Below are 21,757 nucleotides of genomic sequence, written 5' to 3'. Positions count from 1 at the left end.
AGGATTGGATACGTTTGATGTTCGACGGTTTAGCTGTTCCCCAAAGTTCAAGTCCGTAGGTCCAGATAGGTCGGAGTATAGTCTTATAAATTAGTAGTTTGTTTTCTAGTGAGAGATGAGAGGTCCGGCTGAGAAGTCGGTATAATTGGCTGAATCGTCTGTTGAGTTCTTGTCTTTTGAGTCTAGTATGTATCCAAACTACTAGAAGACGAAACTTGACAAATGGCGTAACAGAAGAATGTAAAATTAACAACCATAATTTAGCATATGCATATATTGGAGTCAGTTAATATCATTCACGGATAGAGGAGCAAAGGAGATTCAGAGAAGATTGGCACTCGGCTGGAATAATTTTTGGTCCCTCAGCCATATAATGAAAATCTATTGAAAGATTAGTAGTTAGTTAATTTATTTTGAGAAATCTATATCTCAGGAACTATGTGTCGTACAGATAGAGCCAGAGCTCAAATTAAAGCTAGGTAAATTTACTATAGAATAGTTAATAATGTTTATCTTTGTAGGACTAGTAGTTTTTATGATATTTGACAAAATAAACTCACAAAATGTTAATTTCTAGTTGTTCGTATAAAATGTTGGATTTAAAAAAAATATATCTCTAGATCCACAAGACGCAGATATGTCTGCCAACACTCAAAATAAAGGAAATTTAACTTACTATGAGGTAGTTTATGGCACTTATTTTCGTAGGGGTAGTAGTTTTTATGATATTCACATATGAATATAAATTTGCCATTAAGATAAAGTCCATAGTCCATGAAGATAAAGATCATAAACTATATTATAGCTCATGAAACTAGCTTTAATTTGAGTGCTAATAAACATCTGTACGTCGAATGGTTTTTGAGATATAGATTTTTCAAAATAAATTCACTAACTACTGATCTTTCAGTACGTCCCATACAAATTTTTTATTAAATGTTGCCTTTTAAAAAGCTATATCTCGAGAACTATTTAACGTAAATAACTATTTTAGGGCTCATATTTTAGTAAAGTTGCTCATCTTCAAATGACGTTCTGTTAGGTTTTCTTGTGTTGTTCCTACTTTTAAGATATAGAGCTCCGAATGAAAAATTAAATTTTTTTTATCGCTTTCAAACAGCCGCCATTTTTTATTCCCCCTACCTATACTTGGCAGACTCATCAATTTTGACTAGTAATTATACATAGTTTTCATCAAAGTAATCAAAAATTGGGGTGAGATAACTGGCTTTTTTCTCCTCTCGGGCTCTTGTACTATATGCAGACAGCGATTGGTGGTATTAACGTCGAACCTTCACCAAGCATTAATTGTTTTATTATTTTTTTATTTCTGATCATGTTTTTCCCTTATTTTAATTATCATTGCAATTATTGTTATACTATGCTAACTTCAAGTATTGAGTATTATCTTATTATAAGCATATTTGAAAAAATAAAAATCATCGGTAAATCAACTCTGTTGTGTATCACCTATAAAAAAAAAAATCTATCAACTTTTCTTTTTGTTGGATGGGCTTCTAAATGATACATACTTGATCACGAATAGTTTTGGCTTTAAAAAGGTGCTTAATTTGTTTCAGACGTTCTCAAAAAAGCCGTGAAGGTTTATTCTACAGAGAAGTCTACCAGGGTGGAAGAAGAACCGTCAACGCCGGGATTCTAGTCAACGGCTGCAGAACAACCATCGCGACAACCTTCAAGAAGGTTGACGGTATCCATCATTTCATCTTTGATACTGTAAGATACTACAACTATAATGATTTTTTTCAGATCTTTTAACTCGTTTTATTCGCCCAAAATGTTAATCCTACGCTACATAATAAAGCTGAAGTTTTTTTAAAGAAATATTTAGATCTAATCCTTTTTCGTCTTTTGTATAGAAATATGGCGACTTTTTACAATTTCAAAACAACAGTTTCCTACGCCCTTCTGGAAACACGATATCCATTAATGAAGGATTGGTCTACAAGTTTAACCAGAAAGTTCAAGATTGGCTAAAGCAGAAAAAGGTAGTTGAATGTAAATAGAACAGTTGATAAACAAATTATATTTCATGCAGTCTTCTTGAAACAGTAGTGAAGTTAGTTTTCGTGGTTGTAGTTACGTTTTACGTGATTACGGCAAGATTCATCTTTACACTATGAGTCAATAACCTCGCGATTGACGATAGATAATTTTATGATCGATAGCATTACTAGTAGTGAATAGTTTGGCCATTTTTTCTACCTATAAATCTGTTTAATTCAGATATTCCATGGGTCGATCGTGATATATATGATGTTGGGGTTATTATCAGCACTAATTATATTTGTATATTTTATATTGTATTTGTAAGGGGGTTTGAAATAAATTGTTCATGGTGAAAAGGAAAAGAAAACCTCTTCTTGATTAATTGATACAAAAAATAACTGATTAAATTGGGTTTATACCGTAAATACCGGGTAAATTGTGCTTTAGTTGGGCTATTATTTAAATTAATTTTTACTATTTATTTTCAATGGGATAGTAATATACCATACTAAATAAAAATAATAAAAATTTTACTTGCTGAAGATGGGAGGTAGACTATTGAAGGTTTCTGTGTTCTTCTCTCTCATCCCGATCCCTACTCTTTCGCTTGAGTGGGGGGGGGGGGAGGTACTCGAAATACTCATCGTGTTTTTGCTCAACATAAGCTACAAATACAGTTTCTCTGAGGAATGAAATCCGAAAAGTTAAAATAAATCGATTCACAAGCGTGCTATCACGAAGTTGATTTTATATTCATTTTCAGCACTTCCGAAAACATATATAGGGACTTCAATGTGCTAGAGATCGGAAAAGTTGAAATAAATCGATTCGCAGCGCGCGATCACAAAATCTATTGGAATTTCATATTCAGCACCTCCAAAAGCCCTATATGCTAGAAATCTAAAATAAATCGATTCACAAGCGTGCTATCACAAAATTGATTTTATATTCAATTTCAGCGCTTCCGAAAACATATATAGGGGATGTGCTAGAGATCCGAAAAGTTGAAAAAAATCGATTCGCAACGCGTGATCACAAAATCTATTTGATTTTCATATTCACCACATAAGCACCTCCAAAAGCGCCCTATATGTTAGAAATCTAAAATAAATCGAAACGCAGGGGCGTAACATAGATTATTTTTTTCATTCTCAGCACCTCTGAAATTAATCGATTGACATGAGAAAACATAAATATTGCCAAATGTCAGAAATAATAAAAGTTAAAATGAAGCCTGAACTTGGATTTTTTTGTTGTAATATTTTTTTTTTTAGTTGAAACTAACTAAATATCAGTCTTAGCTATGACCTATCGCTTCATGACTTATTGTTAGTTCCTGATTTCTGATATCTAATATTGTACCAAGAGTTAGCTATGAGGAAACATAAAAACTAACTGGTTAGCTTTAGTTTCCAATGCAACTACAGCTGATTTATTTTAGTTTTTAGTTGTTGGTTATAGCTAACTTTTGCCCAACTCTGGTTACAGTAGGGGTATTCATGATCTATGTTAAAGCGTGTTAAATGGAAAAACTCGTGTTAAATCGAAAAAAATTGCCTTCTTTTGCCGTGGTAAAACGAAATAACATTTAACATGGCTGAGAGTCTGTTACTTGGTCAGTTAAATCGAGAATGACGTCACACAATAGACCAGTTGAGATCGCCGCCATATTAGTTGTTGTGACTTTCAATACAGTTGTCAAATAGCTCATCTTCATTCTCTTCTTCACAAGTTTGAAGATCAATAAGACACTCATAAGCTAAACTTTCACACAAATTCCACTTTTCACTCACTCTAGGCATGTTTTAATTAATTACTTAAATCAAAACTGAAGTAAACAATAACATGAGGGTCTGGAAGGAAGGTTATAAACATAAAGGCTTATACAACAAGTTGCTGAGAAAATCCGCTAGGGACTCTTATGCATTTAACGTTTAACATGACTTCAAATAGGGCTGCTCACAATCCTATAGTTATAACATTTAACATGGTAAAACATATAACATTTAACACAACATCATGAATACCCCTATTGTACCCTACTAGTTAATGGCTTTTCCAATAAATATAATATAAATATAACCAGAAAAAAACTACTTGTTATTAGTTTGTTTAACATAGATTGTGTGCTTTTAAAGTTGTCTCACTACTCCTGTGAGCCATAAATTATATAGAATCAAGAAATACGATCGATTCTAAAAACAATGAGCAGTCAATCAGTGATGTCGATACAAACTGGATATCTTTTATAAATGTTTCAAATATTAAATAAATTAATTATTTTAGGTAGCGTGCTGTTTATAATCTGGAGTCCCAACTTGTCATACTAGAACTCAGTGAAAAAAAAAAGTAAATTATTTCATCCTAATTTTTTATTACTTTATTGAAGACTAAGTAAGTACGTGAACTACCGTTAAGAACCCCGGGGAGCGATATCCCTTCATCGCTTTTGAAGTATTAGCTTAAAACGGGAAGAGAAAACTTTAAGATAGTTAAATCGAGCACTATTGGAAAAAAGGCCCGAACCCTCCACTCCCGTCTTCCATGGTAGCCTTTCTTATCTGACTTTTCAAACAGACAACTATAGCGAGTAGGTTAGTCTATGTAAGACATGTCACAATCTTACAAGTATCAAAATATTACAAAACATTATATATATAATGTTTTTGGCGTTTTTAGATTCAATACCGATTTTTCTGAAATATTTCTTAATTGATAAATTTAACTTTGCAGCTAACAAAAGATAGCTATTTATCGAGGTACACAGGCGGTTGGTTGACAGATGGATGCAGAATATTGCGTTCTGGAGGTTTACTACTGTGTCCAGAAGATAGGGAAAGTTGTCGAGGAAGGGTAAAAGACACCTTTTTATATAATTGATCTTATTTTTATAATGATTTTAAAAATATTTACCTTAATTTAAAAAAATTATATTACACCTCCCACTCGTCAAAAGTATTGCATAACCATAATTCTCGAGATTTTCTTGGTTTTGACCTTAATCATCACTTTTTTAATATTTATAGTAATATTATTTATTTAATGAGAGACATTATGAGTTAGACACATCGTTGTGATTCACTGTATATCACGATAGAACTGGCTCATTCATTTCAAATTTCCTTTCAGGTCAAGTTTATCTTTCGTTTGCCTCAAGTCTGTTCTCTCTTTAGCCTAGTTATAACAATTCATTTTATTCACAATGAACCGTTTAAGCCTCGATGATTTGGTCAGACTCGTCGCTCTCTCAGAAAAAGGCAAATTGTATTCACTTACGTTTCAAAGACCATTCAAAGGTACAAGGAGACTGGTAGTCATTCGAAGCGACCAACGTCAGGGCGTCCCAGGATTACTGATCCCAGAGGTGACCGCTGTATTAAAATGCAAGCACTTAGGAAGCGTAATTCTACAGCTTCTTCCATTAAAAACTTGATCTCTGGTGCTCGAGGGTAATGAATCTCAAGGGTCATTAGAAGATTGAGAGAGTCAAACCTCAATAGAGCGTAAAGAGATTGAGATTTGCAAGGGAACACCAATCTTGGACTTGGGAGGAATAAAAAAAAAAGTTATATTTACTAATGAGACGAGGGAGGCCCGTAACTGACCAGATTGGCGTGAAAGAGTTTGGAGAAGGCCTGGAGAATGGTATGGTCAGTGCTGCACGTTAAATACTGAGCCACTTGGGGGAAGGGGTGGGGAGGTTCTGGGGCGGTATATCTTGGGAGGCACGAAACGAGTTAGTGCCAATCCAAGGAGAGGCCTTAAATGCTTTGAGACATGTAGAAATGATTCTTCAAGATTGTGTAGTGCCTTTTATGCCGTTCATAGGCTCTGAATCGATGCTCATGGATGATAATGCCCGTCCTCACAAGGCAAGATGTGCTTCTGTGTACCTGAACACCAAATATATTTCTGTGTACCTGAACACCAAAAATATTTCTGTGTACCTGAACACCAAAAATATTTCTGTGTACCTGAACGCCAAAAATATCAACACCATTGATTGACAGGATACAGTCGTCACCTAAAACCAATCGTTAACGTTTGGGATTAACTCAAAAAAAAAAAAAGTTCTTCCACTACCCTTGAAATGCTACAGCAACTGTATTGGAGGAGTGGGACAATATACTCCAAGATTTTCTTCAAAATCTCTTTACAAGTATGCCAAGAGTGGAAGCAGTCATTGAAGCCAGAGGGGGAAATTCGTCTTGTTAAAAAGTAATTTAAAAGTTAAAATTGTAAAAACGAAAAAAATGGAAAAGTAAGTTTTCTAATTTTTTTGTTTAATGGAAGAAATATTGTAATTTATTTTAATAAAACTTGTTTATTACAGACTTTTATATAAAATTCAAAAATTTTTAAGCGTTGCGATACTTTTGACGGGGAGTTTAGTTATACCAACTATATTACACTGAAACATTTCTTAAAGGATACCCCCTGTACAAAGGAAACCTCAGTAAACGGTCAATGTTACTGATACTTTTGAACCAATTTATTATGAAACCCACCAACGCAGATACCAAGTTTTTTTTTCAGGAGATGTTGTGTTGGAGATAATGAATATGTTGAATGGTTTCGCGGATCTTTAAATTAACTAGAGATTTTTTGAATTTTGTAGAATATGACGAAAGTTTAGAATGAAGTGGACCAGACATAGAAATATGTTTAAGAGAAAAATCATCGAAAAAAATTACCTTACCTCGAAAAATCATCGACAAACTCTTTTACAATTTTAAAAACCGTACCCCATCTACACAAAATTCTCTGCAATCTTTTTCCATCCTCCTATACAGATCATTACCTTACATCCCCTTTCTTGCAGATGAAATTCATAAACCAGTACGTTCCTTCCTCCCTAACCTCCGCCTAGCCTTCAAAGCCCAAATACAATTTTTTTATTCTTATTAATTTTTATTCATAATTTTTTTGACCTTTGGGTTCCATATTTTTACATATCATTGGTTTTATGTTTTTCTTTTAAAATATAACTTGACTTATATTTTTATCATTGGTATTTCATATCAACTGTTGTGTCATAACGGTCTTTCTTGACAGTTAGGTTTCTAGAGAATCTTTTGTCTGTCCGTAGCTCACTCTATTGCACCTTTCGTAAAATAAAAAAATCAATCAATTGTAGGTCTTCTACGCCATAACGTGAGTCTCCTTTCTCGTTCTCATATTTCTTACATTATTCTTTTCTCATTCTCCATATTCTACCTTTTTCCTATTGTATTGTATATATATACACTCATATATATTTATATTTTTAAGTATAGGTATATAAGTTAATACTCACACTGTAATTCGGATATTAGCGACTCACTATTTTTCATTGTCTGTCATATTGTTCAATTTTTAGATTCAAGTTATTTATTTTTTCAGTTTTTTAGAGACTACTTGCATATCTTATATTATACATATCTTCATACCTACATGATATTATATTTCATCTTTAACTGTTTTCAATCTACTTCCACGATTATCAATCAATTTTAATTTTTTTTACTATTCAATTATCAATCTTTTATCATTTATGATTCAATTCGATATTTTGTATTTCCAAATTTGTTTGTACACTATTCCTTTTCAATTTTGTTTCTCTGAATGTTGTTGTTATCTCTTTTGTTCTATAGCCCTGAATAATACCTGAAACACAGGTAGAAACGTCGGCATAAAATAAATAAATAGGGTTTTCTTTATTTATGTTGTTCTTTGCTGACCGCACCCTCCGACAAACTTCTCCAATCAATAATCTACGGTTCACTATCTACAACTCATTATACTCTTTATCATCGTGTTTTGTCATTAGTAATTATTGTTAAACAATTTTCAGGTAAAATACTTATACCAAGCCCTCCCTATGGCGTTTTTGACAGAGAAAGCCGGAGGGAAAGCCACTAATGGCAGAGAATCGATCATGAAGTTGAATTACTACAGGCCCGACTTAACGAGCCTCGTTCTTGGCTCGAGCAAGGCAGTCGAAAATTTTATGGAAATTCGTAATGTTTACGCCGTCAAGGAACAATTGACACAGCAAAATGATGAGGATTCAGACGAAACTTCGACTGATTTTGAATGATAATATGAATTTTAGCAGAATTTCATTGTAATAGATCCTTTTTTTTAAAATAATTTGTATTTATTAATAGATATTACAATCTGCCACACAGTTGTGGAAAATAGGTAATAGTGATGAATGATCACATTCATACTAAAATAAAATAAAATAAGAATACAAATAAATAAATGAATGAAAAAAAAATCTCTCTTAAAATATATACAAACAGTACGATAAACAAAATGAACATAATCAAACTATGTCTATTAAAAAAATAATATACCTCGCACATTTAAATTCTTATATATAATAATTACAAAATCGATGTGAGGATCCCTGAGCATACTCTATCATCCCCCACGTGTGAGGGTCGAGCAGAGCTCAAAAGATCCCAGCGCATCCCTCTCGCTGCATCACTGGTAGTGAGCCAATGGAGGCTGAGCAAGTTCTATAAAGCCGCAAACACTCAACTTGAGTGGAGAATGTGACCATTGCCAGAACTCCAATTGTCCGTCTCTTGGCTACTGCCGTTTCAAACTTCTAGATGGGCTGTAGAGATAGGTGGAAATAGATAAGGTTTGAATCAAAGGATTAGAATAGTTGAAAAGGTTTATATAGAATTTTGAGAATTTGGTTGGTATGAGGTCAAGGACAAAAGAGATATGTAGGTATGGTGTAGTGTTCTGTTGGAAACGTAATAGAGTGCATTACCTAGGCTTCTAAGGATTTTGGATCGAAAGGATTGGATACGTTTGATGTTCGACGGTTTAGCTGTTCCCCAAAGTTCAAGTCCGTAGGTCCAGATAGGTCGGAGTGTAGTCTTATAAATCAGTAGTTTGTTTTCTAGTGAGAGATAAGAGGTCTGGCTGAGCAGTCGGTATAGTTGGCTGAATCGTCTGTTGAGTTCTTGTCTTTTAAGTCTAGTATGTTGGTTCCAGGTGAGTCTTTTGTCTAAAATGAATCCAAGGTATCGCACTGAGTCGGATCTAGGTAGAAGAATATTATTAAAAGTGACAGGTGGACAGAAGCTGCGACGGAGAGTGAAAGTCACATGGGTGCATTTCGATTCATTGACTTTTATCCGCCATTGGTTGCACCATTGCTCAATCCGGGTGAGGTGTGTTTGGAGATTGGATGGGGCTGTTACAGGATAGCTGTATTATCGGCAAATGTTGCCAGGAACGTGCTGGAGTGATGGGAATGTCAGCAGTAAAGAGGATGTAGAGGACAGGACCCAGAACTCTGCCTTGGAAAACTCCTGCCTCGATGGGGAAAATATTTGAGTACTCAAAACCACTGCGAATTCGAAAGGAACGATCTGAGAGGTAGGTGCGGAGGATAAGGTATTAGGTTTGGGGTAATATGGATATGAGCTTGAAAAGTAATCCGGCATGCCATACCCGGTCAAAAGCTTGCACTATGTCCAGAAAGGCACCCGAGCAGTATTGTTTCTTTTCAAGAAGTGAAGAGATATAGTCAACGCGTCTGAGGCCTTGTTGAACAGTGGAGTGCCTAGGGCGGAATCCAAATTGATGTGCAGGAAAACTCTGTGATTCAACTATGGATAGGATAAGTTTTAGGAGAATCATAGGATTTTTTAGACCAGGTTCCAGAGGGAATGCCGTGAGTAGAAAGGGAAGAGAGGTAGGAATTAAAAGACTTGGATCGATGGTTAGCCAATTTTCTCTTGACTAATTTGCTTAATAATTATATAAGCGACGATCAGTAGGGCGTCTAGTGCGTTGCCATAATGTTTTGTATTGGCGCTTAATCTGGATGAGGTTCTTGAGATGTTGTGGTAGAGGATTTATCTTGGGTTTATTTAGGACATTATATGGTAGGGAGGCAGACCAGACGGCTTGTTGTACAAGGCTTGTGAAGGAATGGACTGCGTCGTCTAGTTTTGCAGGGAAACTTTGAGATCAATTTACTCTGTTAGTATTTGGTGAAAGAAATTCCAGTTTACAGTTTTATGAATGAGGGTGGAGGTAATACAGGAATTGGGGATATGGAGATGGTTAGGATTATAGGAGTATGGTCTGAGGATAGGTTATCGAGACGAGAAAGGGAAGTGTTTAGAGGTCCTAAGCCTTTGTGTATGAAGAAGTCCAGGAGGTCAGAGTTACGGTTCGGTCAGGATTGGCCAGTATGAAGGAGAATTGGGACAAAGAGTATTGCAATGAAGGGAATTGATTGCAGACGGGAGTGATCATCCATGGGAATTGGTAGTTCTGGCTCCCCAATGTTGGTGTTTTGCATTAAGATCTGTACATAAAAGGAAATGGTGTCCATGGGAATCAAGGAAGGAATTGAATTGTGGTGGGGAAGTGGGAATTCGGGGTAGGAAATATCCCACTACAAGCGTTATGGGAAAAAGAGGAGTTTGGACCGATACCACAGCCGTATCGATTCAAACTCCTCTTGTTTGTAGGAAATTTTGGGCTTGCAGAAGGACTAAGTGATGTGAAAGGGATCGATGGATAATGGCAGCAGTACCTTTTGCTGTTCCGTCGGGATGGTCCGTTTGATAAATTTGGTACTGAGGTATTTTCATTAATCGTCTGGTGGTAAGTCAAGTTTCTGTCAATATTTTTGTCGTGTAATAAGGCCGTTAGTTCGTTAATTCACAGTCAAAGGAGAATAGGAGGAGAGACTTAAATGGTGCCATTTAAGGGTTTCTTGGCGGAGGAATAAGATTGGATACTAGATTTGTAAGTAAGGAGATGAGTGGAGTGATAAGGGATCTAAATTTGGATAGGAAAGAGGTGAGGAGGTTTGTAAGATCAGTAGCGTTAGGAGGAGGGTAGATGCAGGATATCTGATGACTAGGCTTTTGGGAAATTGATGAGGTTTGAGGAACAGAGGCATGAGGATGTTGGCGTTGAGGTTGAGGATAATGAGGTGAAGGTTGCGATTGTGGCAGGGCCTGAGCTGCCTGTTATGATTCTCCAGTCATTTGTGCGAAGGACACTCCTGGTTTGACAATTCTGAGAGTCTTCTAGGTGGTCTGGTTGCATCTTCTTATCCGGGACGTGCCTGTTTTCTGGATGCTAGATTTTTATACGTCTCGCACCCCTTGTAGTTGGCCGGATGCCCTTCTTTATGGCATAGTGCACACACAGCAGGTGCTTGCCTAGGCTTGCTGCATTCTACTGATTGGTGTTGTTGGCCACACTTGACGCACCTTGGTAAGTGATGGCAATAACGTTTAGTATGGCCATATTCTTGACAGTTTGGCATTTAACTATTGTTTTGTTAGGGCACGGTTTTTCAACTGCTACTCTGGTGTAGTATAATCGGTTCACATTAAAAATTTCTTCAACGTCTGGTGTTTGCTCAAGGTCAACGAAGAACAAGGACAACGCTAATTTGTTCGATGCACTATGTGGATCTTTGTTTTCTTTTATTACTTTCACAATTTGTCGAACTTTGTACTCCATGGCCGTAAGTTCTTCTTTGATAGCTTCCGGTGATTTCGAGGGGTGTAATTGTCTGGTGTCTACTCTGAACGCCCTCTCCAGACGTAGCTGATATGTGAGGTAGTCAGCTTTTGTTTCTGATAAATATTTGATTATTTTTCTGTACGTATCTGCGGTATCTGGTATTAATTTTGTATCATTGATGCGACTTTAACATATATAAGTACCTGGGTTAACAACTTTATTCATTTGTTGACGTCTAATTCGCTTCCATGTTTTCTGGTGGTAAATTTGCTAAGACGTTGTACTGATTTGGCGTGAAAAATTGCGATACCTCGGTTGTGCTTGGATTAGAAGGGCCAAGTTGTGAGTCCATCTCATCAACTAAACTACCTGGTTTCACAGGGCGTGTATTTCTGATGAATTTTTGTGGTTTTTATTTAGCTTCAATTTTTCTCTTCATTTTTATGGCCATGCCTGTCCCCAATTCAATATAGTAAATTAATTACAAAATTTCAAGATCCCCTTCCCAAATGTAAGATAATTTATAAGCAATTAAATATAAAAGAATTACAAATCTATTACCACATTGATATAAAAATAAACAATTAGATTACAGAATAATAATACACAATATTTTATACAAAATGTTCACTGGTACACCTCTCTTTTATTAAGAATGATAATGTTTTGGCCTACATTGTAGTCTCTCTTTAGTGTAGTAGAATAAAGAAGTGGTCTCTTGCAATAATGACTGATTACTGATTCATTGTAACAAGAAAATGGCTTTATTCAACGAAGAAATTTCTTTAAGAATTAATAATTCAATATTTTACCGAGTAAGAAATGAATTGGAATGAAGTAATGCATAGGAGAGCATCCAATCAGGACTGCAACTGTTGTGAGTTTCTCGCCAAGGTCCTGGCTTGTTGAAGATTTTTACCATTCCTCTTGCAACGGTCTACTCATTCCATGTACGACATTCTTGGTCGGCTATGAGGTCTTCTACCTCCAGCGACGTAGTTTATAGTTATGGTGGGTCTTGGAAATCCTCTACCCGGACTGTATGACCAAACAACTTCAGCTGACGAGGACTTCCTTCATTGAGAGTTCTAGTTCTCTGATTCTCTCATTGTGGATATATTGGGTTGTAAAATAAATTCGTATTTTTTCTGGTTATTTCAATAAAAACTTCAGATTCTTGTAAATATTTTTAATCAATTAGATATGATTAATGATGTATTACATGATTCCATCTTTCAGGTAATTTTTTAATTCCGTCCTCCCAAAACTTAAGATTTCTGCGCAACGAACTCCTCTATGTGCGTTTTAAAATCCTCGAGCAAACTAAAGTGTTTCCCGTTAAGAGAGTTTTGAAGAGCCAGAAATAAGTGAAAATCTGTTGGGGCAAGGACGACCCTAGCGCTTTGAGTCCTCCAAGTCAAAAATTCCGGTTCTTTCTTTCCAAAACACAGTTTTGGTTAATGTTAAGGGACTTAGGCCTGTAGTTCGTTTTAAAGAAAATGTGTTTGTTGTTATTATTTCAAGTATTTAAATGGAATTGTTTAGGTTCGATTCCAATCTCTAAAATTCGACTTTTATTTTTTAGTGAAGCAAAGCTTAGTATAAGATTAGTAATCAATTGCTTAAACCGTCTCACTTTTCCTAGACGAAGTTCGTGGAACTTAACAAAACAATTAAGTTTCAAACATAGACTTGTTTAAGTCTGAATTAGTATTTTATTTGAGATAAAGTTAACCTGGAATGTCCGTGAAATCTGATGCTGAATCTTCAGTCCTCAATAAAGGGAAAAAATTAAAGTTTTTTTTTAAACAAAGAAAGCACTTCAAGGCGCAAAAAGTCTATTACACCAGCATGGCTTTAAGGTATTGCCGGTCAATGTAAAGATAGCTCCGTCAATTATAATTTGGAGGCTAAAAATTTTAACGAAATATAAAATAGAATTTAGAGGGAGTAATTCATTAATTCATTTTTTTTCACGATAGTAAATCACTTATTATAACAGATATTAAAAGAAACCTTTGATTAAATTAATAGCTTGGTGAAAACATACACAATTAGAGTTTTTCGCGAAATACTCATATTTTTTGTGTTAGTTATTCACACACGACAATTTCATATTTTCCAATGATCTTTATAAAACAATAATAGTTGAAGAACGGGTGTAAAACACTTTGGCTTATATCCTGCTTCCACTAAAATTAAAATAAGACATCTGCCAATGAGCATTTAAAAAATTTGAATTACTATTGGACAGCAATACGTCGGACGGTCAAACGACTAACAACTTCGGTATAAGAAAAGAAAAAAAGTTTGTTTTTTTCTAAACTGCTCTACTGAAAAATGTACATCATGTGGTTTATTATATACTTACTCTGAATATATATCTATATATTAATAGAATATATATATCTTATTTATAGAAATATATATATTTCTTTTCTTTTTTTTTCTTATCCACTTACCTGCATTGGTTAATTACATTTTCTTGGAAAAGCTCCTTTTACTGCATATCTGTTTTTTAAGAAGAACCGAATAACGTCAATTCACGCATTCTGGTAATTTTAGATAATTTTATGTAAATTATAACAAAGCGATGGGGCTCACCTTTTTATATCGTACTTACATTAAACTAAACTGAAGATAAATCATAATTTGGTTTTTGCTATTTCTTGGGTACTCCCGAAGGTGTAAGTAGACTGAAGGATGAATTTGTAAGATCTTGCATTCATTGAAAAAAACTATAATGTGTGACAGTTATGATATCTATTATTTTGAGAAATTGCAGCGTGGTAACGCGCCAGTCTGCCAACCCATAGATTGCGAGTTCGAGTCCCCGGCCCTAACCGGGATTTTTTCAAGCTTATAACTATACAATTCTCTCACAATCTTCCCTCGGGCATTTGTGAGCCCCGTTACCCAATGGGTGACACTTACAAAAATGGGCGTGGGAGTGACGGACACACCCTATGAACATCACGTCAAGAAACGCGCGATGTATTTCCTAAGTATATCGCACGAGGCCTTGGACCTCCACGCTCTGTTTCGCTAAAAAAAAAAAAAAAAAAAAAAAAAAAAAAAAAAAAAAAAAAAAAAAAAAAAAATTGTGGCATAACAAGCTGACAGGACGGTAGTTTAACGGTCAATTCCATATATCATGGCATATATTTATATAAAGGTTTTATTCCACATATCATTGCATATATAAAGATTTCATTCCATATATAAAGATAGCTTTCCATATAATATTGCATATATAAATATGTTAAAGCCACCTCAAATCGACTATGTCTTTTTGTTGGAAGGCTTTGAAATGAACAAACGACAAACTGGTTCGGAATAAACATTTATTTGGTTCAATTTAAACATTTTAAAAACTAAAACTAAAATATGACTAACAATGAATACAAGTAAAAATAAATAGGCCTCTCAGATGAAAATAAAATGGTTATATAAATTATGAAGATGACAATAAACTAATTTACAAATAAACAAATAAATATATATAAAACAAATACTAGTCGACGCAAGCTCCACTCCGATCGGTCCGAGGAAGAGTGGTGCCGAGATGTTTAGGTCGCAGCTCTTGTAGCTAGATACACTGCTGTAATGGTCCAAAGTTGGTGTAGTGGTTCATCGATGGTCCAAACATCCAAAAGTCGTATTAATGTATTAGGCGAGCCGACGAATTGAACGCAGACAGGGCTGGTTACACACGTTCATAGCCACTGATTATCCGGAACTCATATTAAAGTCGAAAACACAGAAAAGGTCTGGTTTCGAACTGTAATGGCGGTTAACTCACTAAAAAATGTCCAAACTATTAAATTATAAGGGCAGACAGGACTGCTTAGACGTTACCATAGGCACTAATTACCCGGAACTGCTATAAAAAACTGTGATGGTCGGTCTGTTGCTAGGTGACGTCTCTTAGCAACGGTAATTCACTCCTAGCAACTGTCCCTATTATTCATTATAACACACAAATATAATCACTTATTCTTCTTCTCAAACAACCAAATCCAATAAAAATTATAAAAATAAATATAACTAAATTAAACACTAATAAAACTCAAATCCATATATAAATATATCATTCCATGTATCATTGCTGTTGCGGCCAACATATGGTCCACAAATCGATCTTCAGCAGTGCCAGAGCCACTTATTGACATTTCGTTGAAAGTTACCTCTATACAAACTCACTCACAACAGTTACCCTCCCTTTGGAGTCTCCTAGCAGTCCTCATGGTCCTACTGAGCTCCAAGAGCCTGAATCACCAACATCAGATCGTTCCGCTACATCTGATCCTAATAAATCTAACGACATTTCGTTAGAAAATATTTTCGTCCAAGAAGAAACTCCAGGATCAAAACGCCCAGCTGCGTCAGACTCTAGTCACCCTAGCGACATTTTGCTGGTAAATAATTGTCTTCCATTTCCCTCACAATTACGACGCACCTCAAAGAGGTCCCCAATTCGTGGTCAACCTGAACCTATCCGGCTGCTTCAGCCCAAAACCTCAAGACCTAAACTGCCTATTCCAATAGAAACCAATGACATTTCGTTGGATGTTACCTTTATAAAAAATCACTCACAGCACTTACCCTCTTCTGTGAGGTCTCCAGGTGGTTCTCATTGTCCCACCGAGCTCCATGTGCTTGATCCCTTGAGATCAGTTCGCCCAGCTTCATCTGATCTTAATAAATGTAACGAAATTTTGTCAGAAGTTACATTTCTCCGAAATGGTTCATTACGTCTCAACCCTAAGAGGTCCCTACTCAGTGATCAAAAACTTCTCCTCATTAGTGTTTCTGAGTTCGAAACTCATAGACCTAGACGCCCAGCTGCATCTGATCCTCACCATACCAACGAAATTGCGTCAGGACTTCATCATCCACGAGATGATGGACTGCCGCATCTTACCTCCAAGAGGTACTCAATGAATTACCGTCTTCCTCCTGTTCGTTACGTAACTCTCGAAGAGGCTCTACAGCTAAAAAAAGAACTCATATATTTCCTTCGATTAAGTGGCGAACACATTGCTCATCGACATTGCAACCGCCCATCTCGGTCATCATTACCAGGGGAACGTAGGAAGCCGATAATTTTCCTAAGTGGTTATGCGAAGGTTGCAATTTTCATCGGAATAAAGTTCCCCATAATATTCTTGTGTATCACTTCAAAAGGTCTATTTATTTTCTTTCATCATATTTTCGTCTCAGATGTCCCACAACAAAATTACTTTGCATACGCACCGTACATCTCATAAAATTAATCTATCTTCTGTTCTTTACTGTCGTCATTCCAACTACTGGAGTCATTCCTCTGTTGTTCACATATCCGCTTCATACCTTGTCTTACCCTTCGCGCTTTTCTCTGAGCATTCCCTGTGGTATCAAATACCTAATTTCTCTGATATTAGATAACTTTAAAATTTTAAGCGGGCGGAAGTGTGTGCTATTTTACTATGGAGATTATTGGAATCCTGCCACAAAGTCATAACCCGACTGCAACTGCGAAGCTCGTTTTTCATTAGAGGTACCTGTGAGGACACCTTATTCAACGCATGAACGCATTCGTGGTGAGCCACGTCGTCCAAATGCTAGATATTGCTAACTGCAGGACTCTGTACTCTGCAGCTAAAGGACTTCAATCGTCGGAACTAGTGAGGCACCACTTATTGCTGACTGTACCTGCATAGTTGAAAACCTGGGATCAAAATTTTTAACAAATTTTAGGCGGGCGGTATGTTGCGGCCAACATGTGGTCCACAAATGGATTATAGGAACATATGATTTTTATAACGTCAAAAACAAAACAACTTCTCTATATTGTTATATTATACTGAAAATCAACAGCCAACTTCTTAACGTCTCACTGCACACACATATCTTCTCCATTGCACTCATCTTCGCCTGCTTAATCATTTTAGCCACGGTGGACGGACTACTTCGACTCTTCCTACAAGAGGACAAGGCGGCCGGACGTACGTCCTTTTGTCGATCTACCTCCACCAGAACATCCACTCAGGACAACTGCCACACCAATCACCGGTGATATAAGACCTTTTTTTTCCTCTCTCATTCGTTCAATTCATGTAATTTTGTAATAGTTTTAAGCTTTCTTTTTTTCCTAGTTTGTATATTTTGTGTTCCTTATATTATTTTTACTTATTTAAAAATACAAGAATAACAAAATTCGGCTATTCTTTTCTTTTCACGATTGGGCTAGTAAAGGTTCCTTTTGAACTCCTACCCGCTGTAACAATTGCATATATAAAGGTTTCATTACATTTATCATTGCATGTTTAAAGATTTCATTCCATATATCATTGCATATTTAAAGATTTCATTCCATATATCATATATGTATAAACATAGCATTCCATATATCATTGCATATATAAAGATTATATTTTATGTATGATCGAATATATAAAGATTCTATTCTATATACCATGGCATATATTAAGATTTCATTCCATATACCATTCCATCCAAAAATTAACTACTTGAGAAAGTAACATATAAAGGTAATAGCTTTTGTTTGGTCACTAATAAATAAGGTATTGATACATATTTTAAATAAATGATCTAACCAAAAAAATTCTTGATGAACCAAAATAATTTAATAATAGTTTCATGAATCATTATAAAACAAATTCATGAGTTAAAATATATTTTCCAGGGAACCGTTGGGCTAAAGGAACTTATTGTGTATGTAAAGGATTTCTAATTAATAAATTATCTATAAAAATAACACAATAGTTCCTCTAAAGCTATGAAATAAGGTGGCTATAAAACTTTCAAATAAAAAATATTGTCTTTTAATTAATCAACTATTGATTAATACAAACAATTATATAAACATTCAAAGTCATCTAAAAAAAGGTTATAACTTACATTTCATCATACTTTTTTGGTGAACTAAAAACAGTCTTACCTCCATTAACATTATTTTAGTTTTGTGGTGTGAGATTTTCTTGTAAAGGTTTAACAACTGATTCATTGCTAGAACCAGTCAGATTAGTTTATGAAGAATCTTTTTATGCTGAAATTTTTTTCGTTATTTTTCAATTATAAACTTTTTAGAGGGAGTTCAATTTCCAAGTAATCAGTTCAATTCACTTCGATTGTCCTGTCATGTTTAAAAAAAATATATCTCACTTATCCCCACTACGTTGCATTAATAATTATATATAGTTATTGCGTAAATCAAGAGTTTATTTCATATAAAAATTAACCATGATTTAAAAAAAAAAATAACAATAGTTTCCATACTATTTAGAAATAAAATGTTTGTAGAATTTTTCAATGAATGATTTTACTCGTTCAATTAACCAATTAATGATGTATGTACAAGTAAAATGTTTAACAATTATTCCTTACGCTTAAGAATAAGAATAAATTATTATATTCTCGGTAATTCGCAATTTAAAATATATTCCTTGGATTCAGTATTTTTTTTTCATTAAAAAAAATAATATTATGTGCATGTATGTACGTAAAATATTTATAATTTTTTTTTTGTACTATATGTTGTATAATAAATAAATTTATTAGATTCCTCACAGCCCACTCCCCACTTTGAACTTTGTACTCGACAGGTCCGTGCAGGTTCGCACGATGTTCTTTGTTCTCAGTCTGGTCCAAGATATGTACCGATGTACTTCGCTATTTTTCTTTGTAACACGAATTTATTACTAATACAGAGGACTTTAGATTAATAAGTTACTGAGAAAGCAATAGTTCCTCCATAATTTAGAAATAAGGTATTGATAAAAGATATTGGCTTTTAAATTAACCAATTCTTGATTTATACATCAGAAATAAAGTTAATGTTAACCAATTGATACTTTATGTATTATATAATAAAAACAAGATGATTTTATTATATAAAATTCGTAAATTAGAGTGTTTTATTGTTTAATACTTCGCTTTTTCGAACTTTGGACTCGACAGGTCCGTGCAATGTCCTTTGTTTTCATGAACATCCCAATAATTCCTCGTTATAAAATTAGTTTATTATTTACACAAAGTACTATGTTTCTAAGAAAAATAAGGTATTAATAAAAGATTGAAATGAATAATATGGGCTTTTAAATTAACAAACCCTGGATTTATTCATAGGCATGTAGCACTAAAGTTTACTAATATTTCTTTTAATTCTTTGAAAAATAAATACATTTTTCAGTTTTCTGTTTTGTTTTGTAAATATGGTTCTGATAATATTTTTAAATAAAGAATATTGCCTTTTTAAATTATTTATGTTTTTTTTTGCTAACCACACCCCCTGATCATCTTCTCCAATTGCGTTTTGAGTTAGTTGACCAATTCTTAATGTATGTTCAAGAGTTTACAACAAATGATTAGGAATTATTCCATTACTAGATAATAAATAAAAAATTATTTTAATTTTTAATTACTAAATTAAGGTAAATTTCAATAATATGTTTTATTTTCCCATATCCTATTATTCTGTACTTCGAACTCAGTGTTGTCCCAGTTTTGTACTTCTCAATGAATATTTTGTTTATTCTTTGTAAGTAAATTATAATGTTTAAACTATCTGAGAAACTCACGCACATATTATCATGCTATTTATTAATTTTTTAAAGAATTATTACTTTATTTATTGATAAGTATTACAATCTGCCACAAACTTGGGCAATGAGTAATAGAGCTAATTGAATACATTCATACCAAGAATTTAAAAAATAAAAAATATAAAATCTATCTATTTATTAATAAATAAATATAATCAAACAATATTAAATAAATTAAGTACAAATTTATAAATTAGGTATAGATTAGAAGTATAATAAATTAATGCAAGCAGTATTATGCCTGTTATTCCTACCGAAATCTCTTGCTAGTTCATAAATGTTTAACTATTGTTCTATTAATTATTAAAAATGAAAAAAAAAATTGTTACTTTCATATACCACTATTACTTTGAATATAGATCCCAACAGCTCTCTGTATTTAGATATTTAAGTTGTACCAATCTTTCATTATTGAAGATCTATCACAAACAGCTTATGAATTACTAATACAATCTACAAGCATGTTGAAAATAATATATGTTAAGATTTTATCGAAATGATGTTAATGCTTGTTGAAAAATACTTTTACATTTAATTTAATTATTGGAAAACACATTGAAGATTCATTTTATATCTTTTTTTGTTATTCTATGCTCTCTCAACTCTGACTAACACTGTATATATAAATGATTGAAAAATCTATCATTCTTCACCCCACCAGCCGGAATGGTCCCTCCCCATTCCTTGTTAGCCCCGAACTATTAAGTCAATTAATGTAAGAACCGCCTAAGAAAAAAAACAAAAAAAAAACATTCTTCACCAGCAGGAATAGCCCCTCCCTATTCCTAGTAAGCTACAGGCAAACACATGCCATCATCGATGACACCGCCTTCAGGGGACCCAGCAACCTATCTTACAATGCCTTACTGGCTAAACAAGATGTTATAACTTGCCAACATATGTACATACCTTTTCACTTGTATATTTTATAATTTGTTTGTTCTTATTGTTTAGGAGGTCAGGAAAAAAAATTTTTTCTCAGACACTAAGTCCCCTAAGAATATCAGTGAGGATGGTTTGTTTGGCTTGACTGAAGCTAAACAAATTTAAATAAAACAATAATAAATATTTAAATATATAAGATCATGAAATGAATAAAATAAAAAAAACTCATGCAAACTGACATGGATATGTATTATTTAAAAGTAATTATTAATTGATGGTCAAGGAGATGGATATATAATTGATGTTTAAATGAACTTAGGTTTAATGCTTTATGATATATATTGAGAGAGAAAAAAGTTCATTAAAAATTGTTTGCTACCCAACTGGATTGGGGTCGGTCCCCCTCATACACAGCATACTTAACATTAATAAAAAACGATTTGTTTTGAAACCTCTAAATAAATAGTCATGGTATAAAAATCTGAATTTTATCCTGGTGATACATGATTTTTTAATTGATTTTACTCTTTTTCCTTTACATATTTATTTTTTTTTCAAGCTTTTTATTATTTTTTATGTATATATTTCCCATTATTTTCAATTTTCCCTCCTGTTCCCCTAAATTCCCTTTTTTGTCTTCTTCAAATATAGAACAGAATTATAATCGACACTATAATAAATAAATATTTTAAATATAGCAATAAGCTTTTGATCGAGTCTGCCATCCAGGTCTGCTCTATAAACTTCGTCAATTC

General features: G+C 34.0%; 1 protein-coding gene across 3 annotated transcripts in view; it reads left to right on the top strand.

The window, feature by feature from the left end:
- Positions 1–21,757, top strand: part of LOC106692387 (fructose-1,6-bisphosphatase 1) — a 31,352-nt gene that overhangs the window by 5,521 nt on the left and 4,074 nt on the right. Inside the window, exons 4-7 of one of the 3 annotated variants that reach the window (XM_067047027.1) lie at positions 1,581–1,737; positions 1,881–2,009; positions 4,744–4,863; positions 7,844–8,116. In XM_067047027.1, the coding sequence (XP_066903128.1) occupies positions 1,581–1,737; positions 1,881–2,009; positions 4,744–4,863; positions 7,844–8,089 (652 nt within the window). In that variant the 3' untranslated portion in view covers positions 8,090–8,116. Of the gene's footprint in view, positions 1–1,580; positions 1,738–1,880; positions 2,010–4,743; positions 4,864–7,843; positions 8,144–21,757 lie in introns of those variants that run through there. The other 2 variants (XM_014438318.2, XM_014438319.2) reach the window with 2 other exon arrangements.

The sequence above is a fragment of the Halyomorpha halys genome, unplaced genomic scaffold (genome assembly GCF_000696795.3).
Source record: "Halyomorpha halys isolate HHAL.00 unplaced genomic scaffold, Hhal_1.1 Scaffold54.1, whole genome shotgun sequence".
Classification (NCBI taxonomy): Eukaryota; Metazoa; Arthropoda; class Insecta; order Hemiptera; family Pentatomidae; genus Halyomorpha; species Halyomorpha halys.
The sequence above is the reverse complement of the archived record's forward strand: the minus strand, read 5'-3'. Positions and strand labels throughout refer to the sequence as shown.